Raw genomic sequence first — 27,400 nt, forward strand, 5'->3', positions numbered from 1 at the left:
GTGGAGGAGTTACCCTCCGTCATGACTGTCTGCCCTGCAGGGCCTGCCTTGGCATGGTTTTCTTCCCTGAGAGACTCAGCACCAGCCACCCCAGACCCAGGACATGGCCACGGACCCCCAGGGCTGTGAGGGTGGTGAGGGCCATGGGCTGGATGGGTAGCTCATGTCCAGGGGAATGGGAACCCAGCCTCCTTCTTAGTAGCTCAAAGTGCTCCGAAGAGAGCTGATCTTTCACCAGAACTCTGGAGCCAGCATGTCTGGCTCTGTGGCCTCGAGCTAGCACCTGACCTCTCTGAGCCCTGGCTCCCTAGAGCCAAGGGTCACAGGGTCACTGTGAGGATTCTGTGAGCTGACGCACATGAAGTGTCCCACACAGTGCCTGGGACCTAATATGTTTATATGGGCTGGCTGTCGTCATTGGTATTTTCATTACTCACAAGAAACACCTCACACGTGAGGAGCACGGAGTTGGGGCTAGCAGATCGGGAGCCCACCCCCAGCTCTGCTGCTCACTGAGAGAGGCTGGCCCAGCTCTGTGGCCTCTGAGCCTGCTTCCCACGCAGGTAGAGAGCAGCTAACTGCCCAGGGACGCAGGAAGGGTGAAATCTCAGAGCACCGCAGACTCACACCAGGGCTCTCCGCCTCCCTCCTGCAGAAAGGAACAACAGGCAGGGGGGCACCTGGCAGGCCCCAGGGGCTGGGCCCTAGGTGGAAGGGAGGCCTGCCTCCCTGGGCTGGAAGGGACCCCAGGGGCCCCCCTGAACAGCTCCCAGCCCAAGCCAAGAGTCTTAGCACACCATCACAGCAAGTGGTTGTTGAGGCCCTAACTTACATGCCCCTCAGAGACGAGGTAATCACTCATGGACGAGGGCAGCTCTGGGGATAAGCACACTCTTCCAGAGGTGGGAGAGGTCTGGCCTGGTCCACCTGGGACAAGGCTGGCTGGGGCTACAGTCACCTGGGCTCTTGCCAGAGTGAGAGGGGGCATGAAAAGAGGTGATTGATGCACGGAGGCCCATGTCCCTGAGCATGTATGTGTGGAGCACAGAAGAGGGGATCCCATCAGGGCTGTGGGGGCACTGACCCAGGCTCCTGACGCTGTGGTGGCCCAAGGACCACCGCTCCAGGGCCGTGCGGCCTCCCGTGGGTGGTGTGGCTTTGCCTCCTGAGCTCTCCATTTACCCTTGTGGCTCAGTGAGCTGATAGGGGTACACGCGGCTACACGCGTAGTGGCCGTTCCCACACTGGAGCCGGTGGGGCGGTGTGAGTTCTAGCCTGCCCACCCCACTGGCTGTGTGACCTCAGGCAGGTGACCCGCTTGGGACCTCAGTCTACTTGTCTGCACAATGGGGTTAGTAAGAGGCTCTATTCCCCAGGAGAACGGGACTCAGAGCAAGACAGCGTGTGGAGCAGTGTCTGGCACAGGCTAAGCACATGGAACTATCAGCCACTGCCATTATCTCTGACTGTTCTCTGTCGGGAAAGCCTACTACTGGAAGGAGGTGGGAACTGGCAGCTATCTGGAAGGCTGGGCAGGCCTGGGAGGCAGTCGTGGGGGGGGCGGTGTGGGCCGGGGCGGGGGAGGCTGGGGAGGGAAGGTGGTGAGGGCTGAGCCGGGAGGAAGCCTGGTGCATTGTCCCAGCCCCGGAGCCTCCCTGCTGGGCAGGGGGCAATTTCACATGGAGTCCATTGGCACCTGCCACTGGGGGCCAGCCATCCCACTCTGCCCCACACCCCGAGTGGAGCCAGACTTGCTGCTGACTGTTCCTCAGTGCTCTAGACCAGCGCTGTCCGCGAGCACAATCTGTGGCAACCGAACTGCGCTAGATCGGCGCTGTCAGGCATGGCAGCCATGTGTGGCCAGTGAGCACCTGGCCGTGGCTAGTGCGCCAGAGGTGCTGGATTCGTGTTAAGTTTCAGTGAACTTTAACTTCAGTAGCCACCTGTGGCTGGACCGCAACGCGGTAAAAACACAGGCTCCCCCAAGTGATCTCTGAGCTGAAGGCAACACTGGCAAAAAGTCGGTTGGGGTTGCTCATGGGTCTTACTAAGCGGATTCCAAAATTCACATGGAAGAATACCCACCCAAAACAGCCGAGACGATTTTTAAAAAGAACAAAAGAGGGGGTTTTGCCCTCCTAAGATAACATGTGAAACCCAAGTCTGATGCTCGTGGAGGAACGAACAGGTCCTGTAACCATTAATGTGGAGCTTTGCAAGCATCTTCGTTCTGTTCCCTGATCTGTCCCGGGCCCCTAAAACACTGCCTGGTGTGTTGCAGGCGCTCAATAAACAGCTGCTGAATGAATGAAAAGGTCCCATTCATGTAGGAATTAGATGGAACTTCAAGTCAATGAAGAAAGGACTGTTGAATAAATAGTTTGGAAACAACTGGCTAATCTTTACAGAATAATAAAAGTTGGGGTACGCCTGGGTGGCTCAGATGGATGTCTGCCTTCAGTTCAGGCCAAAATCCCAGGGTTCTAGGATCGAGTCCCGTGTTGGGCTCCTTGCTCAGCGGGGAGCCTGCTTCTCCCTCTGCCTGCCGCTCCCCCTGCTTGTGCACTCTCTCTCTGACAAATAAGTAAAATCTTAAAAAAAAAAAAGTTGCACCCCTCATCTTGTGTGGTTCTCCAAAACAAATTTCAGCTTGAAGTCCTAAAGGGCATGCAAATACACTGAAGAAAATATTTTTAAAACTATACTTATGATTTGGGGCAGAGCCCCTTTTAATTATTATTATTATCACTGTATTGATGATTTGGGGCAGGGCCCCTTTTAATTATTACTATTTTTATTATTATTATTAAGTAGGCTCCATGCCCAGTGTGGAGCCCAATGCAGGGCTTGAACTCACAACCCTGAGATTGTGACCTGAGTTGAGATCAAGAGTTGGACACCTAACCGACTGAGCCACCCAGGAGTCCCCGTGGGCAGAGCTCCTTTTAAAATAAAAAACATGAAAAGCCAAAGAAACAAAACAAGAAAATATGAATTCCGCTAATTAAAATCTTCCTGTACAGCCATGGTGACTGTGCTTAATAATACTGGATTGTATACCTGAAAGTTGCCAAGACAGTAAATCTTAAAAGTTCTCACCACAAGGAAAAAAAAGTCTAACTATATGTGGTGAGGGATGGTAAAAACTTCTTGTCATCATTTTGCAATATACGTAAAAAATTGAATCATTACCTTGTACATCTGAAACTGATGTTAGATAGCAATTATCTCAATTTTAAAAACACAAAAAACTAAAAAACGTGTTAGATGAAAGAGCACAAAGTTAAAAGACATAAATATCTGAGAACCACTGAACTGTACACTTTATAAGGGTAAATTTTACAGTATGTGAATTATATCTCAAAAGAAATAAATTTTAAAAACAAGTGACAGACAGAAAGAAAGTGTTTATAATTACAAAGTATCAGTATCCCCGAACTACTAGTAAATCAACATGACAAATAACCTGAGAGAAAAAATGAGCAAAGAATATGAACTGGGGGCGCCTGGCTGGCTCAGTTGGAGGAGCATGCGACTCTTGATTTCAAGGTTGTGAGTACAAACCCCATGTTGGGTGTAGAGATTACTTAAAAAAAAAGCGGGGGGCCTGGGTGGCTCAGTCGTTAAGCATCTGCCTTCAGCTCAGGTTGGGATCGAGCCCCGCATCGCATCATTGGGCTCCCTGCTCCGTGGGAAGCCTGCTTCTCCCTCTCTCACTCCCCCTGCTTGTGTTCCCTCTCTTGCTGTGTCTCTCTCTGTCAAATAAATAAAATCTTAAAAAAAAAAAAAAAAGAAGAAGCTGGGAAATGCAAACTAAAATGACCAAGAGACAACTATGTCTACCCTTTGATTGGGGGTGGGGAGAGAACACTGAGTGTCGCCAAGCATATGGGAGAAAGGGGACCTCTCAGATCCACAGGCAGAAGAGAGCAAATGGGTAGAGACCCCCTTTTAAAAAGTAAGTTTCCAGTGAAAAACGTGCCTACCTAATTCCGCTTTTAGCTAGCTTCCCTACAGACTCTCTTGGGAGTGTATGTAAAGAATAGATCCACACTCCTTGTCATCTACGGTTGGTAATTACAGGGAAGTGGAAGCAAGTGGCCAGGTCAGTAATATGGATAGCCACACCAGGGACCACTACACAGCAGCAGGCGGGAGGGGGAGGGAGTGGCCCGGGCACACTGACAGGGGGTGGGGTGGGGGTGGAGATCTCCAACAGCAAGCCGTGAGGTGGTATCTCAGTGAGATGATGTCCACAACCCCAGGCCCCAGGTAACGCCAGCAAGGCCCCAGCAGCAGCTAACACTTGGGAGAGGACTTACTCAGTGCCGGGCGCTGCTCCAAGCACTTCACATAGCTGCTTCCTTCCAACTCACACCGTGCGAGGTGGACACTGTTGGGCCCAGCCCTACTGTACAGACGAAAGGCCAGGCTGTGAGCCCGGGCAGTCTGGCCCTGGAGCTGTGCTCTGAACCACGGCTGTCTGCAGTTCTGAAGAGCACACACATGCACGGAATAAAGATCTGGGAGGAGAGACTCCAAAATGACAAGAACCAGAGGGAATGTTATCCTAACTGGAAGGCTTTCATTTTCCACGGGGAATGTATTCCTGTACCGCGCACATAACTAAAAACAGAGCTTAGAGAGAACCTACACAGACCACAACTGGCTGGTGGAGGGACTGTTTTTTCTGGCCTCCACCTGTCGACCCAGCTGGGACCCCCACATCAGGATGTCCCTGGAAGCTGACAGGCATGCGGTGGGCTTGGGCACTAAGGGAGCCCCCCGGTTAGTTCGGCCCCCTGCCCAGGAGGGCCCTGGCCTGGGTCTAAGACGACTCGGGAGCTGGCTGTGCCCAGAAGCAGGTGGGAGCAGACTTCTGGGACAGAGCTCAGGATGGGCTCAGTAGAATATGGCCCTTCCTGCTCACGTGCTGCTCTGGCCACAGGTCGTGCAGTGGTGAGGCTATCCCTACGTGCCGTGAACCACGGGCTGATGGGAGTCTCAGGAGAGAGCACCCGGGTGCTTGAGACTCGTAGTTCTCAGCTGAGTGAGGCAGTGACCCAGAGCTCCCTGGCTGCTCACATGTAAATGTCCTGTTCCCTATACCCTCCCTCTGGGACAGGCCTGTGTCTCCGAGATAACGCAGCACTCCCATGTAGCAGGGATGGTTCAAAAGTGCCCCCAAGTCTCCCTCCATCTCGAAGAGGAAGCAGAGAGTGGGGGAAGTGCAGCAGATGTGTGTCGGTCACCACCAGGCAGTCTGGCCGTGTCCCCAACCTTGGAGGAGTCAGCGCCAGGCTGACGTCCAATGACCCCCAATCCCAGAGGCCCCATGGATGGAAACGATGTGAAATATGGGAGGTTTAATAACCAGAGCCCGGCAGCGTCCCTTCCAAGGGAGTGTGCGGCCTCCTCCCCTTCCGCTTGCTATTTTCAGCCGTGCTAAGAATAGCCTGCTTTAAATATCCGTCTCCCTCCTTAAATCTGCTCTCAGGACTGCGCCCACAGCATCTTTCTAGAACTCCTGGTGGGGAATGGCCACTCAACAGACCCAATTCACACGTCTCCCAAAGGACCTTGCTGAGACATCTGTTAGCACCAGGCTTATCTGTGTCCTGCTTCCCCTGACGCGTGCCTCCGAGCCGAGCCCGCACCTGCCCTGGGAGATCTTGCTCACACACGGACCCCATCACAGCGCCGTCAGCCTTCACATTCACATTTCCTGAGAAGCTACTCTGTGCTGGGTGCTGCTCTAGGCGCCGACAGGGCCCTGAACTCCTGTCCCCGTGTTGCTTTGTCCCAGAGAAACCCCTCGTTTGGCTGCTGCTCAGCTGTGAGCCTCTGCAATCCCCACAACAGGGCCCTGGGAGGGGCCGGGCCCTGCACTCACCAGGCTCCAGTCTCCTCTACGACAGCAGCGCCGTGCCAGGTGCTGCCACAGACCCCGTTAGCGCAGTGTCACTCCCTCACACATGCTCTTTTAAACCCTCGGTGTGTGCAAAGGCCCCGGGGCGTGAGAGGAAGGCCCGCCCCACTCGGTCCTGCGGGGCTGGCAGGCACTCACTTGTTGAAGAGATTGAGGCCAATGCGGTAGTGCCTCTTGCGGATGACATCGTTGCTGAAGGCGGGTGAGTCCCAGCTGTTGCGGGTCTCCTTGTGGTAGGTTTGCTTGCTGAGTGTCTGCTCCCGCAGGCTGTCGCGGGACGACGACTCGGAGCTGCAGTTGATGGTGTCGTTGGAGTTGGATGTGCTGTTGATGCTGTCGTTGTCCCCATCCGAGTAGTCGGACTCCGACTTGCTCTGCCTGTTGGCTGAGCCATTGATGGCCAGGTGGCTGTCCAGAGGCCGGGGGGCCCGGGGCCGCAGCTCTGGCTCCTCCCGAGGAAGGCTCTTAGGGGGGCCGGCCAGGGGGCCGTGCTTGGGGCTGCCCTGTGGCCCGCCCAGGCTGCGTTCGTAGGCACTCTGCCTCTTGAGCGAGCCACGGTCTGAGCGGTCACTGAGGTCCACGGAGCTGTCACTGGGCGGCTCAATGGTGAGCAGCGGGAGGTGCTCCACCCGCAGCCGCTGCTCCTGCCGCTCCAGTGACGGTGTGCTCCGGCAGCTTGTGTCTGTGTCCCCCTTGTCGTCCTTGTGAGCCAGCGCCCAGTAGTCCTGCGCGGCCCCCCCGGCCCGCAGCCGCAGGTCCGACTCCGTGCTGGGCGGCCGGTGTGCCGCCTGAGACAGGGGCAGGGGTGGTGACAGCTCCTCCTCGTCGATGTACAGGGTGACGTCACTGTACGAGGCCGTCATCTCGTCCAGCTTGTGGTGGTCCACGCCGTGCAGGGCTGGCTTGGGCTCGGGGTCCCGGGCCCGCCCTGCCTCGGGGGCTGGCGCCTCCTCGGCGTGCAGGCTGCGGCAGTTGAGGGCGTCATCGATGGACTCAGCCAGTGACTTCACCTGCCGCGAGAAGGCGTCCTCCAGCTCCGTGATGGCGTCCGCAAAGTCACTGGACGGGGCGGGAGACTTGAGGGTGGGTGGCTCGCCAAGGTCGCCACACTCGGGTGGCACCAGGGTCCCCAGCTGAGAGCCATCATCAGTCACTGAGACCTGCTTCCCCTCGAAGTAGGAGCTGTGCACCTTCTCTGGGCCCTCGAAGGAGAACTGCATCCTCATGTTGGACAGAACGATGCGGCGCGACATACGGTTCTCCGACATGGAGCTACGCAGGCGCTCGAAGTTCTTGTTCATCTGGTACTGACGGAAGGCCGTCTGGATGGTGCGGGCCGCATGGCGGGTCACGAGGCGGCCCCCATACTTGCGTTCTAGCATCTCCACCTGGTCGGGGGTGGGAGGGGAAGAACAGGACATTAGTGAGCACAACCCCGTGTGCTGGAGCAGCGCCATGTCCACCCACAGCCGTGCCCACTGCCCAGCCCCGCGGTGACACCATCCGGAAAAGCCTCGGCACATCCCAAAGTTGGTTATGGCAACCGCGGAGGCCTGCCTGTGAGGTTGTGCAAAACAGGGGTTCCCTGGGTCAAAGAAGATGGAGAAGCCCCATGTTGAAGTGAAAGCAAGGATGTTCCCTGTAGGACTTCCCAGAACCTTTAAAAGGTGGCGTGTTCCCAAATTTCTTTAACCACAAAAACCTTTGGCCCCAGTGCATCTTGTGGCCTGTGGTTTAACGAAATTGGGAGATGCTGGAAGAGGTGCAGGCAGCCCCTCCAAGGAGGAACCTGAGGCATGAGCAGGTTAAGAGACCAGCCAAAGAGTTCAGTGAGATCCTGGATGCCAAGTCTTGGCTGCAGCCTTTTGGTCTTACTTCCTCTTTACAGCAGCGACCATGTGCTCTTACCAGCTGGGAGGATGTCACTGAGTTTCAGGGAGGCCTGAGAGAATCACCTTAGTGGGGGAGCAGGCTTTCAGGCCACATGCCCGGGCTCTAAGCCTGGCCCTGCCCCTCGTTAGCTGTGCTACTCTGAGCAAGGCTTGGGGCCGCACACTTCCTGTTTGCTCATCTGTAAAGTGGGGACGGTACTCAGCCCTACCTCGTAGGACCATGGTGAGCACCTGATGAGACAGACACAAGTGCTTAGCACGTGCCAAACACAGGGACAGCTGGGGCTAGACCTGCAGCTGCATTCCTGGAAGGTCTTTACAGTTTGTGGGGTCCCCAACTCCCCTCACTGGACAGATGGGGAAACTGAGGCCCAGAGAAGACACCCAGCTCACAGCTGGAGGCCTCCAGACTCCAGAGCGAGCACTCATTCTGGCACCCCAGGTCCTGATGGCCCCCCTCCGTGATAAGGTACAGAGATGGGGCGGGGCTGCAGGTAGGTGGCACTGTCTGGGGCTCCCCTGTGTGACACACCAGCCTCCCAAAGCCCTGAGGCTCATGCCAGCCCTTGGTGACCAAGGACAACCCCAAGGGCTGCTAACCATGCCTCGCTCCTGCGTGAAAACATGCCCATAAAGTGGGAGCCTACCCTGTAAGAATCAAAGAAAATCCAAGATAAGGAACTGGCTCCTCTGCTAAGCCAGGGCTCTTGGGGTGTTGGGCAGAGGGGGCGCCTGATGTGGGGCCAGGAGAGGCCTAAGGCCCTCAGGAGGAAGGCACGCTTGCGCCAGGGAGGCAAAGCACCACACCCTGCTTGTCTAGATCCCGCCGGCCTATGCCGTGCCCGGCATCACATGAAAGCTGGTGGCACAGAGAGATAAGGTCCCTGCCCTCCAGAAGCAAAGAGTCTGTCAGGGAGAATGGACAGACACACATACTTAACTGAAATAAAACCAAACAGATGCCGAGCAAATCCAAGCCAAGGCCTGAGTTGGGGGAAGAGGGTCACTCAGAGCCGCTGTGGGGTGGGCCGGGAACAGAGGGCTTGGAGCCTCACATAACCCAATGCAGGTCCCGGTCCCCTCATGTCCCGGCTCTGGGAGGCCACCCACGTCAGGGATGCCAGCTCTCTGGGCCCGTGGGAGAGGGAGCAGAAGGCTCGGCAGAGCGGCTCCCTTCATAGGAGGAGCGGGTAGTGTGTGTGTGTTGGGGGGGCGGTGTGTGTGGATCAAAACAACTTTTCTGGGCCCAGAGTCAGCCAGGGTGGGTCTGTTTTTTCTCTTGCCCTGAAGTTACTGAACAACATCCAAAGAGATGACCTCACTTCCACATCTGTAAGCAGACTTTGTTTTTTGGGGGTTTTGAGTGGAGCTCTGAAAGCCGACGGGGCCGATAAAGGGCCCAAGGCTGAGCTCTGGGAAGCCCTCTCTCCTCTGCCCATTGAGGCCGGTAGCCTGGCCCCCCTCATGTCACCTTTGGGGGCAGAGTCATGACACCAGGACCACCAGCTTAGGCCCAGGGCTCACTCAGGGCTCTTTCTCTCCTGCTGACTTTGGACCTAGAAAACCAAGCAGCGACCTATTTGTCTGAGACCGGCTCTCCAGATCTGGGGGGAAGAGTCGGGGAGGGGGAGAAGAGGGACTTCGGAAAGGCAGAAATTGGCTCTGTGTCGTCATCAAATCCCCTCCCAGTCCCTCCTTCCTGGTCTTCCCTGGAGGACATAAACTGACCCAGGCCAGCTCTGATGCATCCCCCAGACTCACGGTGGTCATTCCTCCTTCTGGGCCACAACGGACCCGAGGCCCAGCCTCGAAGTTTATCGGGGTGCAGGGGAGGGAATCCAATCTGTATGTGCTCACCTGCTGTACATCGCCCTCACCCGATACTCACGTAACATCCAGTCTGCAGAGGGGCTCTGGGATCCCCCTTCTCGGAGGACAGAGGCTCTGGGAAGTGACGTGATGCAGAGCTGACCTCTAGCCCTCACTCTCCCTTTAAAAGGACACTTCTCAACCGCAGGGGAGAGATAAGGAACAGAGAGGAACGCCCTTCCACAAAGCAGAACTACCACCTCTCGGATAACTCAGGACTCCTGCTGTCATTGATAGGAAACCACCAGAAGGTGCGGAGGCCCTGAAGCCAAAGCGCTCCCTTCACTAAACGGGACTTTGCGTTCCCCAACTTTAACTCCTCATGGAATTGTGCATCCTACCTTCACCTGGCAGTTCCCAGGTAATCTGTCCTATTCCCACTCTTGCTTTGATTGCCAGGAAGCTCAATAGCTCAGGGGCCCTTTCACCTTTTCACCACCTCTTCCTTGCCACCCTTGTTCTGCCTCAGGGCCTTTGCACCTGGCGTTACTGCTTCCTGCAAGGCCCCTTCCTCAAACACTCAGTTCAGATGCCACCTTGAGGAGGTCTTCACCACTGCCCTTATCCAATGCTGTCACCTCCCAGAATCACTCCACTTCTTTCCCCTATTTCATAATCTCTGGAGTTTGTATCATACTCTGGAATTAAACTGTTTTTATTGCTAACTTGCCTGTGGGGTCCATCTCCTGGACCAAAGTGTCAGCTCAAGATCTGGGGCCTCACCCTGTCCACTGCTGACTCCCCAGCACTGAGCACAGTGTTTGGCACACGGTGGGCATTTGGTTAATGTGCATGGGATCAAAATGAACAGAAGCGCCACAGTAAGGCCATATGAAGCAGATGGTTATCTCCATAGATAGGCCTCTGTGAGGTCTTCAACATCCTCACTTGTTTCAACGGTTCTGCTGGAGGTCTTTTACTATCAACTGCTTCTGATCCACTTTGGACCTGGGTGTAAGTGATAAATGGAACAGAGACCACGTGGTCTTCCCCTGCTGTGGGCCTGGCCACGGAGCCAAGTGCCATGGTGCGGGGGTGGTATCTGCTCCCACAGCCCGACAAGAGGCCATCCGCAGAAGGATGAAGAGAGTCAGGGCTGAGAGGTAGCACTGAGAAGAGGGAGAGGAGGGGGCTGGTAAGGGACTTTGTCGGGGGGCTTGGGGGGAGGAAAGACCCAATGTGGGCAGTACCTGCACCACTCCTGGAAGTCAGGTGCCACACCAGGCCCAGACCTCTGCTCGGTAAAAGACAAATAGGAAGACTGGGGCGTAAAGAGAGGGCGGCAAGGCAAGGGGTCAATGTGACCACCTAGGACTCATGAGGAGACGGCCCAGGAGCTGGCGGAGGCTGGACAGATAAGCCTGGTCCTGCACATTTGCACGGCTGCTTCCCACAGCCTGAGGTTCTCTTGAAGCCTGAAACTTGCCTTCAGTTTCACCCAAGAATTCTTATTCAAGGGCCTCCTAGGTGCCTGCGCTCCTGAGGTCCTAGGAGTGAGAGCTCTTTGCCCCCCGCCCAGGGATTGTTCATTCCCTCTGCCCCCCGCCCCCCACCCAGCCAGGACAGGCCTCTCCCTCAACCCCAAGAGTCTATCTTTAGCCCTCCCCGGAGCCCGGCCAAGCGGGCAGGCCATGCATCCCCCTCGTCCTGCACACAGGTACCAACCCCACGGTGGGTCTGGGCCAAGGCCCCTGGGGGAGGAAGCGAGCCTTCAGCGAGGCCGTTTCCCACGAGAACACAGAGTTGTAAACCAAAGGGGATATAATAAGCAACCTCACCCACTGGCTGTGGATGGGCTTGGTGTTCTTTACGGAGTGTGTGCTATTTATGTTGTAAACTGAGCTCCTGCCCTTCTCCTCGGGGACTCCTCCTGAGGACTCCCTAAGGGTTCAGGCCTCTCCTGGGACCTCAGACATTCAGCGTCTGGCCACCTAACCTGCGTGCATGGCCATGAGGACGCCCTTCACTCAGGGCACCTCCGCGGGTCGGGCAGAGCAAGAAGGGGAGTTTGGGCCGAGGTGAAGGCCATGTTCCCAGCACAGGTGCACCTAACTGAACTTCAGTCTGTGGGAGAGCTGAGCCTCCTGCTGCTTCAGGCCTCCCCAGCAAAGGGCCGGGCACCCACCCATTTCCAGCCAGAGCTGCCCCAGCTGCCTGTCCCCGCGTGGCGGGCCCCACCTACCTGCTTGTCCTGCAGGTCGGAGGAGAGCTCATAGCTCTCAGAGAGTGACCGCGAGCGCTTGATGGCCTCCTCCTCGGCCTGCTTGCGCAGGATGGAGGTCGAGTGCTGTAGTTTGGGCCTCCGTGTGCGCTGCTGCTGTCCTGGCGGCCCCGAGTACAGCCCATAGGCTCCCACCGACGTGTGCTCGTAGCGGTCGGGGCTCAGGCTGGAAGCAGGTGCCAGGGGGCCCTGGTGGTAGGCCGATGGGCTGTCCAGCGACGTACCGGTCTCGCTGCTGGGGGCCTCGCCCTCCACGCTGCAGGGGATGGAGAGACGAGAGAGGCCTCCTGTGAGTGGGAGACCAGAGCCCAGGGCCTGATGGGGAGCCAGGAGGTGAGAGGGGGCCACGCTCAAGAGGCAGCCCCGCAGCGTCCCCCACACTGCCGGCTGGTACCTGACACACTTTACTGATTGATTTTGCTTACTGTCCGTCTCCTACATGAGAACGTCAGCTTTGCAAAAACGGAGGTCCTCCCCACGATGTGCACTGATGGGCCCCAGTGCCCAGGGCAGGGCCTGGCCCGTGGTAGCAGGTGGTCAAATGGGTCTGGTCACCCTCTCTCCCTCACGCCCACCACCTGGGTTAAATAAACCACTGATTTTTGTCCTTTTTGTTCTTATTTTAAACAGACATTCACAAAAGTGACTCTTTTACTATATACCTACGTAGGGGTCAGGCACTGGGGGGTTTTTTATGGGCTGAGCTGTGTCCCTCCAGAATTTATATCTTGAAGTCCTAACCCCCAGTACTTCAGAATGTGGAGGAGACAGGGTCTTCAGAGATAGTTAGGTTAACGAGGTCCATCAGGGTCCTGATCCAACGCGACTGGTGTCCTTCTAAGAACAGGAGATTAGGACCCAGACATGCACAGAGGGACGGCCACGTGAGGACACAGGGAGAAGGTAGCCTCTGCACACCAACGAGAGAGGCCTCAACGAGAGAGGCCTCAATGACACCTTGATACTGGACTTCGGGCCTCCAGAACAGGGAGAACAGGGAGAACAGGGAGAACAGTGAGAAAATAAATGTCTGTTGTTTAAGCTGGCTGGTGTGTGGTCCTTGTTACAGCAGGCTGGGGAATAAATACAGTGTTCTACGTACATTTTTTTTTTAAATCTTAAAACTAGTCTGCAAAGAAAGAATTACTAACTCCCCTTTTTCAGGTGGGGAAACTGAGGCCCACAGAAGTACAGGGACCTACTTGTGGTTGCACAGGTAGTGAGTGGGTGAGTTGAGATCAAAGCCCAAGTTGGTGGGACGCCAAGACCTGGGGTGGGGGGTGTGTGTGTGCACCCCTCCACCTCGCTGCGCCTCATTCTCAGGACGCAGACACATCCCTCTCAACATTCCAAGCGCCAGACTGGGGGGACAGAGAAGGACTGGTTGGCTTACTCATTCCAAAGTCAGGAACTCAGAAAACAGACATTGGTTCCTGCTGCAGACTGCTTTTTAAGTATACAACAAAGAGGCAAGGTTGTTTCTACCATGGCTTCTAGTAGCCTCTCTGGTCAAGCCTTGCCATCTCCCTGTCCCTGCAGGATATCACTCAACCTTTAAAGACCCTCTGATCCCTAGGGCCAGGGCAGGGGGTCTCTCTGAAAGGGGCCCAGAAGAGAAAAGGGAACATAGCACCCCTTCCCAGGCTGCAGTCCTTCCTTCCTGGTCCTATCTTCAGACCAGTGGGAATACCCTGGGTGTGAAAGCCTTGGGGCCAACTGGTCTACCCCCTGCCCAGCTCTGCTTCCAGTCACATCACAAGGCCTGGCAGGGCTGCCCTGTGAGCATAGAATGTGACTGTTCACAGACTCCTGGGAGAGACAGACTCAGAGTGGGGACAGAGGGAGGCAGCCTGCCCTGTGGTTCCAATTCTGCCCTGAGCCAGGGATGGGCTGCAAATCCCTGTGCTTGCCTTCCAACTTGGAGTTCAAGAATACTACAGGACTTCTGCTCCACCAACTGGCTCTGACCTCCGAGGACATGCAGTGGGTGTCCTGTGACAAAGGACATCCCATCCTGCTTCCCAGAAGCTAAAGTGTGACAAAGTGACAAAGGTCTTTCCTTGGGGAAGAGCTCTGGGTGCTTTGCCTTGATCTGGCTGTGAATCAGGGTGGGTCACCCCTCATTTCAAGGCCTGTCTCCCTGTCCATTATCCATGTGGGATGGACTGGATGCTTTTACGGTGTCAGAGGAATACCCACCCTTTAAGACTCTTCTGACATCACAGTTACCCAAGAGCTGTTTCCTTTTGGCCCCCTGTATGTGCGTCGGGTGGGGAAGAAGGATGGGGACCAGCAGAGCTAAAAATTCTCTCATTCTCCTGATAAAGCTTTGAACAATACTTCACAATAAATACTCGGTGGCTTGATCACTAGTTGTATGAAAGAGAGAGGGAATCCCCCTATCAGACCTGCAGGCAGTCGATAAGCAAGCCCACCCATGGACAGCGACCCAAAGCCCCCGCCTTCACTCTGGCCCCACACGCCTCCCTGCCTCACCTTTTCTGTGCAGCCTGTGAGCATCTCATAAGGAAGTCTTTCCACACACACATCCCCCATACTGGAAGTGCTTCAGTCAGGGGCAGAGTCTGTTTTTCCGAGTAAGAGGCTGACAGGAAACAAAATCTCATCCTTGAAGACAAGCAGCCGGGGCTCTGCTCAGAAGGTTTTAAAACAGTCTCAAAACCCCGAGTTTACAGAAACACAGGGAGACTGAAGGGCAATCCCCAGAGCAGGAAGCCCTTCCGTCGTGCCTCATGGTGGCTCTGTCAGGGAGTGGTGGGCCGGGACCCTCGCCGTACTGCCCCGACATGCCCCGGGATAAAGGAGCAGTGTCCACCTCTCATGTCTGTGGGGGATTCAACCCCCTACCTAGGCCTTACTCACTGGACCTCAAAGTAACAGTGAACAGGCAAAGGCGCATTCTTCCTGATAGTGGTGGGGATGGGGCAGGGGTCAGTCTGTGAATTTGAGAGGTCGTCATCATTCCCTGGAGGCTGTGGTTTGGGGCAGAAGGGGCTGAGGAAAGAGAAGCAGGTGACAAGCTACTGAACTCAAGGGCTGTATGTTGCTTGGTAGTGGGGAAGAGCCTGGCTGCCTCGATGGCTGGGGCCATGAGCAGGATGTCAGCGTGGGTCGTGACCTGACAGGGACAGAGGTGGCTGGTGGGTCGTGACCTGACAGGGACAGAGGTGGCTGGTAGGAGGCAGACACTTTCTGGGGCTGTGCCAGTCCAGGATTCTGGCTCTGGCATTACCTGGCTCCCAACTGTCTTAAGCCAGCAGGTTCTAGAACATGCTAGGAGAGAGGGCCAAGCCTCCGCTCAGAGCCAAGGGAAGGGGTCTGACAGTCACCTGCAGCCTTTCTCTTCACCATGACAGCAACTCCAGTCTCCTCTCCCTATCAGCCCTACCTTCCAAACACACCCAGGCTCTGCCAACTTCTCAGCAGATGGCTCAGGCCACCATCACTGCTCCCTGGATTATCACAACAGCCTCCTCAATGGTCCCCCTGCCTCTCTCTTCCCCAAGGCTGCCAACAGTGACTCTGATGAAACGTAAGACTGAGTGCCTCCCCTGGTCCCATCACACTTCGAAGACCCTGTCCTTGCAATGTCCTTGAACGCCTGACCTCGCTGCTCTCATCTTGGCTCCTTCCCCCCTTGCTCATTCTGACTTCCTGACTCGCTGGCTTCCTTTCTCTCTGCTCAAAGGGGTCAGGCATGCTCCTACCTCAGGGCCTTTGCACTGGCTCTTCTGTCTGGAACACTCTTCCCCAGATCCCTGCCATCACCAGATTTAAAATCACAGCTCCCTCCCCCTCAAGATTCCTGGTCTCTTTCTTTGCTTTTTTTTTTTTTTTAATCTTTGATGATGACCATCATTTCAAAACATGTAATATATTTATCTGTTTTTTGGTTTGTTGTCTGTCTCCCATGTCACTATATAAGTTCTAGAAGGGTGGAGGTAATTTGTCTGTTTTGCTTACTGATGTTTCCCAAGTGCCAACACATGTGCCTGGCTAACAGTGCTCAGTAAATACTTGTTAAATGAGTGAAGGCACTTCCCCATGCCTGCTCTTGGCTGGGTCCTGGAACAGCTTCTTGCATCATCCCTGCCAGACCTCCTATGTGCCCCAAACCAAACTCATGATCTTTCTCCATTGTCATGCAGTGACCCAAAGCCAGGATCCTGGGCATCATCTCTTTCGTCCCTCCCCCACCACCAGCTCCCACCCCTGCCCCATTTAGTCTGTCACCAGTCCTGTTGAATCTACATGAACGGTATCCCCTTGACCGGTACAATGTGGCAGGTCTTCCACCCCACCAAAATCACCACCCGCCTCAGACCACCCTGATCAGAACAGAAATGGCCAGGCCAACTTCCTGCAGCCAGCATGACCCCACCATAGACACTGCCCCCCAGTACCGCAGTGGACAAAAGTGAGAAATGCATGAGTGCTTGCATGTAGCTTAGGAACCCACTGTAAGCCAGAGGATAATCAGAAGCTACACACTGTTAGACATAAAAAGAGTCTTGAAATCTGTACCAGACAGCTGGTTCACAGAAAGATCATTTTTGTCAAGTGAAAATGCCCAGTGCAACAGGCATTTCAGAAGTCTAAGTTGGTATAACTTTTTCAGAGTACTAGCTAGAAACCGCTATCAAATCCACTCAATTTGGCAGAGGCTCTGGCAGAACCCATAAAGATGCTTTACTTACAGCAACACCCTGAACCCCGAGCCCCCCCTGTCCTGCTTAGGACTCAGCTCTGCCCCCAGTTCCTTCCTGGGGGAGTGTGAACAAGTCATCTCCCTCCCCACAGCAGATCAGACACCCCATAGATCTTTGCTTTATATGATGTCCACGCCTGACACAGCAGGGAGCTGGGGGTCAGGGAACCACCAGCCCCAGTCCAGCAACACCCCCGGCCACCCTTGCTGCCACCCAAGCCTCCTGCACCAGCAGCCCACCCTGCACACTGCTTCTTCACCACAGTGATTTCCTGGCTGGAGCTCAACGTCTCATCACCCAGGTCAGCTCCCTTGGGGAAGCTTCTTCCACAACCTTCGTCCATCAGCCAGGCCTGAACACTGTAGTGGGTCCTAAACCACACAATGGCATTTGTGGTCTCTCTCAGATGCCTGGGCCATATGCAAATCAGGGAGTGGGGCGGGCACCTGTTCTAAGGGCCTGACAGTCCCTGACAGTTTAGAGTTTCTGGAACATTCTACGACAGTTGGGTGGCTGCTGCCCAGCACTCTCAGAAGATGCTCCTGGTCTAGTAATCCCTCTTCTAGATATTCACGCTAAGGAAACGAGCAAATCTGCAAAGAGGTAAATACAAGGAATTTCACTGCAGTGTTGGTTCTAATTATAAACATTTGGAAATAATCTAAATGCCCGTCAACAAGGGATTGATTTAAATTACTTATATATCCATATAATGGAAACAATGTCAAGCCCGGCAGGGGGCGGTGGGGGGGAGAGCGGTTGGATGGTTGTTCTAAGGAAAAAGACAAGATATTTTTGGCTGACCGTAAGTTTAACACGAGCCGATGCTGTGACGCGGCTGGGAAGCCACTCACTAACACGAATTAATACAAAGCCAGAAGCAAAAACAGCCCTGCGGCCCGCTACAGGTGTCAGATCATCGCAGAGGACCGTGTCTGGGTGCTGCACTGACCGTCCAGAGCCCCAGAGTGCAGATCACAAACCGGGGGCACTTGCTCGCCCCACTTTCATCTGGCCGACATTGCTAATTGATCAGACTCCCTCCTGCACATCTTCCAACCCCGCACTCCACGTGACTGACCCAAGCGGGCGCATGGCATGAACTCTACTTGCCAACCCCAAATTACAGTATGCCAGGAATAAACCTCCAGGTCTGGAAACCACCTCTCACCAAAAGCTTGGACTGCCTGGCCAGGAGAAAAGCAGCCAGAGGGGAGAGATGATGCCTATCATCAAGCCCCTGACAGGCTGACAAGAGGAGGAGGGAGCAGATTTCTGTGGAAAGAACCATGACCAAGGTCACCCAACCTGACAAAATAATGCTCTCATGTGGTTAGGGCTGCTTAGGAGGTGGTGAGCTCTCTGTCACTGGAGGTGTGCAAGCTGTAGCAGGTCAGACACCTGTCAGAAATAGAGCAAAAGGACTCCTATACTTGCTAGAAGCGCTACGGACCGTCTGAATGTGTACCCCCACCCTGTGGCTCCCCCCTGCCCGTCACTTGGAGTAGTCTACCTCTGAGGGGCCACACTCTGGTCCTGACTCAAATCCTACTTCCTGTATGGGGCCACCCCCTGCCTAGTGCGGCCCCCATTCCCACACTCTGCCACAGTGTTGATTATCTGGAGAAAGAGAGTGTGAGGGTCCACCCACCCCCAAAAGCCTGCTCCATGAGGCTTGGTCCCTTAAAGCCCTGGCCTCCTGCAAAGACAGGGACTGAGACTGGCTCCTTCCCGAGAAAGCTCCACACGTGCACAGTAGGGCTCTAGAGGTGGGCCCGGCCCAGCACAGCTGTCCAGGTGATAGTTGGAACTACACACGGATGTGTCCCCAGCCCTCCCCTGCTGGGGGCTCGGAGCTCTGAGTCCCTGGAAAGTGACCCCAAACTCCTCCTCCCCTTCTCTTTTCCCAACATGCCTTCCTCTGCTGGAAGCTGGTGTGTGTGTGGTTTTTATGGGGGTAAATGGCTGGATCACTACAGAACAGCATCTAGAGTTTCTGACTGCCCAAGGACGATGAAAAACATAAGAACTAAGAACACGTTTTGAAAAGTTCCCCTCTTCCCCGGCAGTATCCCTGTGCCTTTCCACCAAGTGAGGGGGCTGGACAGGCTCCCTGCAGCAGCCTCTGAGTCAGATGTCTGGGTTCTGCGGCTTACCAACTGTGTGACCAGGGGCAGGAATACTTCTATGCCTCAGTTTCCTTTCCTGTAAGATGGGGGCAGAGTCCCGACTTCACAAGACTGCTATGAGGCTTGACAGAATTAACACAGAGGAAGTCCTTAAAAGGCTGCTTGGCTCATAAAAGGCACTTTGTAATTGCCAGCTCTGGTTATTCTGACTGACCCGGCCGGCCCAACCTACACGTCCCAGCAGCCAGAGGTGGGGAGCAGACAGGCCCAGTGTGCGAGCCAGGGTCACCCACCTCTGCCTGCTGCAGGGCCTGCCACGGCGCGGACAGCCGCCTCTGGCCGTGGGCCGTAGTCGCTGGTGATGAGGCCCTAGGGAGGGCGGGAGAGTCCCAGAAAGCGACCTGGGCCCCATGGCCCGGACGCCATGTCCTGACTCTAGCTGGGGAGTGAATCAGGGCCGGGGGGCCCTTGGCCACTGCGGCCACGGATGTCTCTAATTATGGCTTGTAAAGTCATGAATGACTTTTCTCAAGAAAAATGTTAGTCAGAGGAGGCTCTGGGCAGAGAGGCAAGGGGGCACGGGGGAAGCAGGGACCCTCTTGTTAGGGGGCTGGCTGTTCGTCCCAACATCGATGATGCTCGATGGCAGTAACAGCTAATGTGTATATAGTTAACGGTCTTCCAAGTGTTCCATGTAACTCAGTTCTCTGAACCACTCTACAGGCACAGACAGGAGGTTAAGCTCAGCCCCAAGGTCATATGGCTAGATCCCAGGCAGTGTGGCTTGAGTCTGCGCACTTACTCACTGTGCTTATGTGACGTCTCACTCACACACATGCACACTCGTGCACACACACCGGGTGGGTTAGCAGCAGTAACTCTCCTCTGTAAGTAACTCTCCTCAACACAGCCCAGGTGCTGTGTTGAGCGTTCAAACATAGCCTATGACCCAACTGCCGTCCCTGGGAGTGAGGAGGGAGCTGTGCCTTCTGAGCTTGGGGCTCGGTGGAGTTGAGTCACTGGGCCAAGGTCACTCCTGCAGGACAGCAGGGCTGGGACTTGACCCCAAGTGGGTGTCTTGGCCAACTGGCTGCCCCTAGGAAAAGCATGCAGTTGATATGTTGGGGATCCAGGGTTGGGGTCCAGAGCCTAGGGGTCTTGGGGTTGTGCATGGTCATGAAAGAAATAAGCCTGGGCTGTGCGCGTGTGGCCAGCTATGGTCATATCACATGGTGAAGCCGCCCTCTTCAGAGTGGGTTGGGCCCCCCGCTGGAGGAAGGAGTGCTCTGAAGGCCTGCCTGTGGTTTAAATGCCCATGCCAGGAGCCTCGGTCCACATTGACTGCTGGCAGTCTGCGCGGGCCAGAGCCAAACAGCCTCCTGAAATACGGATGCCCCTCATGTCTCCAGGCCTTGTGGCCTCCCCCGTGCTCTGCTCTCAGGGTTTCTGGTTTCCAGAAAGGGAGTCTAGGCCAGAGCAGGGACAATTCATCCCCAGCCCTCACATGCTGTTGTGGGGCTTCTATAGCTCTTTGCTACCCAGGCCATATTAACTGAGGTCTATCTATCACTCAGGCCAGGGAAGGGGACAGTTTGCTCTGTTCCAGGTCCTCGGGGAAGGATGCAGACAGACTAGGGCAGGGTCTAGGGAGGAGGTGAGGGTGGGAAGGAAAAGGAGGCCATGTCCTCTGAGGAAGAGCAGGGAGGGCTCAGCTGGAGAAAGGCAGCCTTGGGACCAGCCACAACCCCTAGATCTCTGCAGGGTCATCCTGGGGCAATGGGAGCAGGCAGGTCTGTGGAACCAGAGGCAGGGTGAAGGCAGCCTGGCAGCTTCAGGGAAGTAGAGTTTTTTTTTAGCAGTTCAGCTATTGGGGAAGGGGCTGCCTCAGGGGGTAGTGTAGGTGTTCCAACAGGGTCTAGAAAACCAGTCTCCAGGGACTGCTGTGGCTCAGGGCGGGTCACCGCACAAACACACTCACCCACTGTGCCACATGGGAGCCCTCGCACAAACCACATCCACGTATTTAATCCCTGCAATGATCCCATCAAGGAGACTCAGTAAGGACTCGTGGCTTGCCCAAGATTGCAGAGCTGGGGGCAGAGCCAGGACCCAGCTGTGCGACATTCTCTGAGTCCTTTCCACTCTGTGAAAAGTCCCCGGAGCCAGGAGGCATCCACCAAGGGCTGGCCTGGCCATAAGGAGCAGGGGGCAAGGACACAGAGGGGCACGTTTCAAGGGAAGAGGGAGTGTGTTAAGGGACACACAGCTGGTATGCCCAGCAAGAAGGGGACAGAGAAGACTTCCCCAGGGAAGTGAGGGAGGCTCTCCACACCTTCTTCCCACGTTGGGGTGGAGAGAGGGTTTCCTGTAGAGGAAAGGCTGCAGCTCCAAGATGCTTACAGCCTTACAGGCTGGACCACACCTGGTAAGTGGTTCTTGGGAGGACGGGGGCCTGCCAGGGACCGAGGTGACTTATGAACACCCAGGAACACCCCAAAGCTCTGTCCCTCCTGGGAGGAGTGGTTGGGCGTCTCCCCTGAGGGGCAGGGTCGGGACGAACGCGACCAGAAGGAAGTGTCCTCAGGAGTGAGTGGTGAGCAGGAAGGGACGTGCTCCTAGCCTGCAGAGCCAGTGACAGTTCTAGGAGAGGCCACGGGAGTGGGTCCAGGGGAGGCACGCAGGCACAGAGGTTGAGCCCTGTGCTTAGAGCCTCCAGACACTGGCCAAGCTTGGGACGGAGGGGTCGGGGGTGTGAAAAGATTTAGGGTGTGAGTCCACATGAGGCACACATGCTCAACATGACTTCTGGCTGGTTAACCAGGAGCTCCATATCTAAAGCAAGGGAGGTGATGAGCTTTCTGGATAATCCAAGAGGCGCCCCAGCAGGGCCTGGTGGAGGTGGGGGTGGGAAGGAGAGTCAGGTGGGTTCCTGCTTTAACTAGTTACTCAATTTGCTTTAATGAGGATATACAGTAATCACAAAAGCACCAAAAAACCCCAACATCTGACTGCCCAGCACCACCCCTTAGATGACGAGTAGACCTCTCAAAGGCAGGCTCCACACGGAGCTCCTGTGCTCCCGCAACCCTAGGCCAGGTCCTCCGGCAGCCTCCCCAACCTTGGCTGAGAGCAACGCTATCCTTCCAGTGGCTCGGGCCAAAAATCTGAGAGTAACTCCTGGAAAATCTCTTTTCTTTACAGCCCACTGCAGAGGCAACATCTGACCCGTTGGCCTGCCCCCGGCCACCAGCCCGGTTTGCACTGCCCTCACCTCTTCCCTGTGTTGCTGCCACAGCCTCCCTACTACACCCTTCCACCCTCCTCCAGACAGCAGCTGGGATCCCGTTAAAACAACCCTGACCACGTCCCTCCTCTGCTCTCACCTCACTGGGATCTACAGCCCAAATCCTCAGAGTGACCCAAAAGACTATAAGACCCGAACATTCTTCCTGCTACCCCCTCCCTCCATGCCCTCTTGGCCACCCCACCCCAGCCCCACTGTTACTCTGTACTCCTGGCACACTCCTACCTCAGGACACTTGCATATGCTTTTCCCTTTGCCTGGTGTCTCTTCTCTCAGATGTCTACCTCGTTCACTCCCTCACCTCCTTCAGTTCACTTCATTTAAAAGCCATACCCCTCCCCGGCCCTCCCTGTTCTTCCCCACTTCATTTCTCTTTATAGTGCCACCATACCACTATATGTGGGGATGTGACTGTCTGGATGTCAGGCCCTGAGAACTGGGGCTTCCCCACTAGATTCTGTTAGATTCTGTTAAACCACAGATTCTAGATTCTGTTAAAACACAGAACTCTGGCGCTTCATTCCGTGAACATGTACCAAATGCCAACTAGGTGACAGACCCCTGCCAGGCACTGTGGGTGTGGCAGTGAACAGACAGACACAGCCCCCCTCGCACACTGGGGGATGCAACTAATTAATAATGACGGCTTGTGTTAGGAATAGTAACGGAGGAAGCTTCTGGCGCTGTAGGATGGCGAGTGGAGCCCGTGCCCTGGTGCTAGACGGGGGGAGGCTTCCTAGGAGGCATGCACCAACAGCCAGGACCCGAGGAGGAGCGCCGTGTGGCCGTGAGGGGTGAAGTCTGAGTGGGAGGAGGTGGGTGTCCGCAGCGTCCACACGGGATGGAGAAGTTCAGTGTGGCACGCACGGAGGGCAGGCAGGACCAGAACTTGCAGGCCGAGTGAGCAGGGAAGGATGCAGGGCCAGCACTGTCTGCAGCCAGGTGGGAACAGAAGAAGAGATCTATGTGGGAGATGGTGACAAGCCAGAAGACACCTGTGGGAGGAATGAGAGGAAGGGCAGGAGTCCTCAGGGTCCTGATGCCAACTTGGTGAGGCCAGGGTCACCGAAGAGCAGCTGAGGCAGCAGAGAGCAGGGACAAGGTGACGCAAGGTTGGCACAGAGCGGGGTTAGAAGTCGGGCTGCGGTGGGGTGAGGAAAGGCCTTGGAGGACGGTGTCTGAGAAGACAGTGGGGGCTTGGGGTGGCAGCTGAAGGGGGCTGCAGGGAAGACTGGTTCTAAAGCTGGGATAGACCCAGGCACATCTGAACGGTGACAGAAGTGGGGGGCCCTGGGAGGAGCGGCACTGGGCACGGGCTGGGGTCACTGAGATTTAAGCTGGCAGGAGAGGAAGCGGCCAACTGGGGCCCCTCCTCTGGGAGTCTCACTGTTCCCTGAGGGGCAAGGAGGGGGTCAGTGGGCTGCTGAGGGGGCCTGACCCCTCCCACCAGCAAGCCGGGGCTTAGGCAGGGCCAATTTCAGGAGTCCGAGGTCTTAACCAAGAGAAAATGGGAGGTTCCCTCCAGCCCTGTGCCCCATTGCACGGAGTGGGCCCACAGCCCCTACCACTGACCCCTGGTCTCCATCCCCACACCTCTTGGCTTCTGTGACCTTTAGGGTGGGCCTACCCTACCTTAGGGTAGGCCACCTTTCAGGTGGCCCCTGAGCCCAGAACAGCTGCTCCCAGAGCAACCCTAGCGTGGGTGCCCAGCTCCCTCTCTGCTGCCTGCCCTTTAACCTCCAGGCCAAACCCCCTCCTGCTAACCTCCCACCCTGAGGCCTGCCCTGCCGAGACCGAGACAAGTTCTGGCCCAGATGCACCTCCCGGCTACAGCGTTACCTCTAATTACCTGGCACCAAGACCTCCAGAAGTGGCTTTTAATATATGTATAAAAATATAGGACTCGGAACAATGAACTTCTCAATGCGGGAGGCTATTTTCAGAGCCATGCTTACTGAACTGACATCCAGCATTCCCCCAGCTTGTCAGCGGCTCCTGCGGAGCGGGCAGGAGGCACGGGGAGAAGCAGGCAGCAGTTAGGAGTGGCGGGGTCTTCTTGGACTGCTGGAGCACAGCAGGAAAGGGGCCGTGTTGCACGATGCCCAAGCTGGAGGGGGCACGGTGGTGGCACCAACTCTTACTCCCCGCCCTCTGGTCCCGAGCACCCTGCACGGTGCAGCAAGGCACTTTCCATCCTGATGCCGTGATGATGTGAGTGAGGTGAGGCTCTCCAACCCCAGCTTCCCTGAGCCTCAATTTCCCACCTGCCTGGGGTCGGGGGCCGGACGCCCCTTTGAGGCAACGTGGTGGAGTCAGGTGAACGGTGCCTTGGCAAGAAGCCCTGCAGACAGCGAATGCTCTGCCTAATTAGAGGGAATTATCCAGGAGGGGCCTCAGCAGTGCTCGCCCTCAGATGGGGCTTGTTCCCATCAGTGCACAGCCAGAGGGAAGGAGAAAAGTCTGCTGTCCCGTGAAGCCAGTGCATGCCGCCAGGCCCTCGCCCTGTCAACATGTTTTCCAAGGTCATCTTTCCGGCCCCCGGGGAGGTGGTGGCTCCAGTCTCCCCAGCCCAGGCCTCACTCCTGAGCATAAAGAACATCTGTCTGCCCTTGCTGGAGACGGGCTGGACTGTCCCATGGCGCAGCTGTGAGTCACTGTCATTAAAACAGCCCAGAGGACCAGAGGGGGCTTTGGAAATACGGAGTTCAGGGTCCTGGGACAGGACAGGAAGGGGTTGGAGGGCAGCCCCAAGAACCTGTGAGCATATCACCCGTGAATGTTCCTGACTCTGGCTGCTCCCATCCGGAAGAGGGTCTTGGCCGTGCAGAAACACGGTGCCCAGTGCAGGGCCAGGGGAGCCCCTCGTGGTGCGTGGGGGCCTGCATAGGGCCTCCCCTGGAGCTCGGAGCATGGCAAACGTGGGGGAAAGGGGTCTCCCTGGCAGGAGGGAAGGAAAAGGGTGTTCTAGATCTGTATACAGGTGCCACCTCCACACCCCTGTCATGTTGAACTCTGGGTTCCCTTCATAGCACGTCTCGCTGACCACCTTTTTCCCTTCGTTCTGATCTGTAAGTCTTTCTCTCCAGGAGAAAGTGCGACCTGGAAGGGTGGCGGTGTGGCTGCCGGTGCAGCCTCTGTTTATCAGGCCTCCCCAGGACCGCGAACAGGGCTTGGCGTGAGCAGGAGCTCAGTCAGTATTTGTTGGGTGAATGAATGAATGAACAAAGGAACGAATGAGTGATGCTGCCAGTGATTAAGAAGCCCACACACACACTTGGGAAGCGGCATCTCTTACTTGTTCGTGCATTCAAACACGGAGAGCTCTGTGCCAGGTGCATCCCCGCAACTGCGCCTGTCTCACCTTCTCCCCTGGACCGAACCCCTCTTGATTTGCTTTCGGACCCCCTGGGCGGCGCCCCCTTAGCCCACTGTCCCCTGGCATGTCACCTGGGCCTCTGGTCCACTCCCCTCCAGCGGCAGGGCTCACTCCTCTCTCACCTGTAAGCAGGAGCCCAAGGCCTGGAGGGGAGGGAGGCTTGCTGGGTCATTGACACATGGCACAGCCATGACAGGGATCTGTGTCCACACTCGCTCCCTCGCCTGGCAGCTGGGCCTTGGAAATACTCAACGGCTGCGGAACCCAGAGCACTGCTCTCCAGACCCCGAGTCACAAAGGAACAGGGGCCTCATGCAGTCTCATCCCTTGGGGACCCCTGGCTCAGCTCCCCTCAGCCTACCCCCCCACAACCCTGGGAGGCCTGTGGGGCCAGGCCGGCGCTGGCAGGGCCTCAGACAGGAAGCGGGAACAGAGTCTCACGCCACAGGTTGGCAAACGTGCACTGCTGCTTCGGCTGGAAGCCAGCTGGCTGAGGGGAGCCATGACGCTCCGCATGAGGGCAGGGGCCTGGGGCCGGCACGAACACCCTGTCATCAAGCCCGGCCAGGGCCTCTGCCTGGGGAGGGGCCACTTACAGTGGCATCACCATGAATCCCAGAGAGGTCCTTGAGCTGCCTGGGAGCTCACCCTACGTCTGGGGACCGGAGCACCGAACCAGGGATAAGGCCCAAACCAAGAGGAAAATCGGGCCTCAAACGCCAGGCCTGCAGTCAAACCCAGGACGGGCAGCCTCTCCACAGACAGGCTGTGAAAAAGCCCTTTATTCTCCCCAGTGCTATCTGGGCCAGGACCAAGGCAGGGGTGAGGCCCACCCATCCGGGACCCTGGGCCTTGTCCCCGGGACAGCTGGGTGGGAGGCCCGATGCCCACACCGCCACTCCTCATACGGACACTGTAGACTTCACAGAGCTCTCTGGAAGACAGAGCGCCTCCATGCAAGGGGCTCACAAGGTCTCCATACAGAGTTTCCAGGCCCAAAGAGTATTTAAAAAAGCAAACAACCCCTCCCCCCACTGCAATACATGGCCAACATTTACCATGTAGAGGCTTTTTATAATGAAAATCCAGACTTCTGACTTTTCTTGGGGAGAGAAACAGTTAAGGATCTGACCGTACTGGGCCTATAGTCTTGCTTGATGACAGACAGAGCTGGGGATAGCTACCGCCAGATGGCACGTGCTCTTCTCCACTGCCCCAGTCCTCACCACTCCCTAGTGCCCACCACGCTTGCCTACTCCTCCCCCATACGTCACCTTCCTGCCTATTGAAGGCATCTGCACTTGCTTGCAATGCTCACAGAGGACCCCTCTCAAAGAACAGCAGTCTGATCTGCAGCTCTGGGCTCAGTCCTTCCCAAGGAACCTGATTTAGAACACCAAGTCCCGAGGGGCAGGATCCAAGCCTTCCCACAGCTTTGCATAACTAGTGGGAACACCGAGGAGCTTCCGCTCTGTTGCATCCTCCGTTTAACTTTTACAAGACTCTACCGAAGTAATGCCACCACACTGGTCATGATCCAAAAGCACATGGTCATCACAGCCACCAAGCCCCAATTTTCCAGATGTCCTCATTCCTCAGTTCCATACAGTCAAGATGAAAAGCCATCGGATACCTGGTGTTTATTCTCAAACTGGACTCGTAGGTGGTCTCCTGGGGTTGGAAGCCCCCTCTGCCCATCTCTGTATCTGGAATGATGCCCCTGTGGCTCCACACATGCCCACAGAGCATGCGGGGAAGCTCTGGGTGGAGATCAGACCAGGTCGAGACCAGGTTCCCACTTCCGGGCTGAGTGACCTGGGGCAAGTTACTTCACCTCTCTGGGCTTCTGGCTGTCTCATCTTTGCAGTGGGTATCATTCTCCTGCCCCGCTTGTGCAACAGGAATGTGGGAATTTGGGGGGTGGGGGGGACACACTTGGCCTGCAAACCC

The 27,400-nt window shown here is 56.1% G+C and overlaps 1 protein-coding gene across 8 annotated transcripts in view; it reads right to left on the minus strand.

The window, feature by feature from the left end:
* IQSEC1 (IQ motif and Sec7 domain ArfGEF 1) overlaps nucleotides 1-27,400 on the minus strand; it is a 119,452-nt gene that overhangs the window by 32,917 nt on the left and 59,135 nt on the right. For 3 of the 8 annotated variants that reach the window (XM_028101562.2, XM_088027067.1, XM_028101569.2), the window contains exons 2-3: nucleotides 11,873-12,167; nucleotides 6,068-7,317 (exon numbers count right to left, since the gene is read on the minus strand). In XM_028101562.2, the coding sequence (XP_027957363.1) occupies nucleotides 6,068-7,317; nucleotides 11,873-12,167 (1,545 nt within the window). Of the gene's footprint in view, nucleotides 1-6,067; nucleotides 7,318-11,872; nucleotides 12,168-14,407; nucleotides 16,118-27,400 lie in introns of those variants that run through there. The other 5 variants (XM_028101565.2, XM_028101563.2, XM_028101567.2 and 2 more) reach the window with 5 other exon arrangements.

The sequence above is a fragment of the Eumetopias jubatus genome, unplaced genomic scaffold (assembly GCF_037043125.1).
Source record: "Eumetopias jubatus isolate StellerSeaLion01/CBP00866 unplaced genomic scaffold, mEumJub1_p1.0 scaffold_1, whole genome shotgun sequence".
NCBI lineage: Eukaryota > Metazoa > Chordata > Mammalia > Carnivora > Otariidae > Eumetopias > Eumetopias jubatus.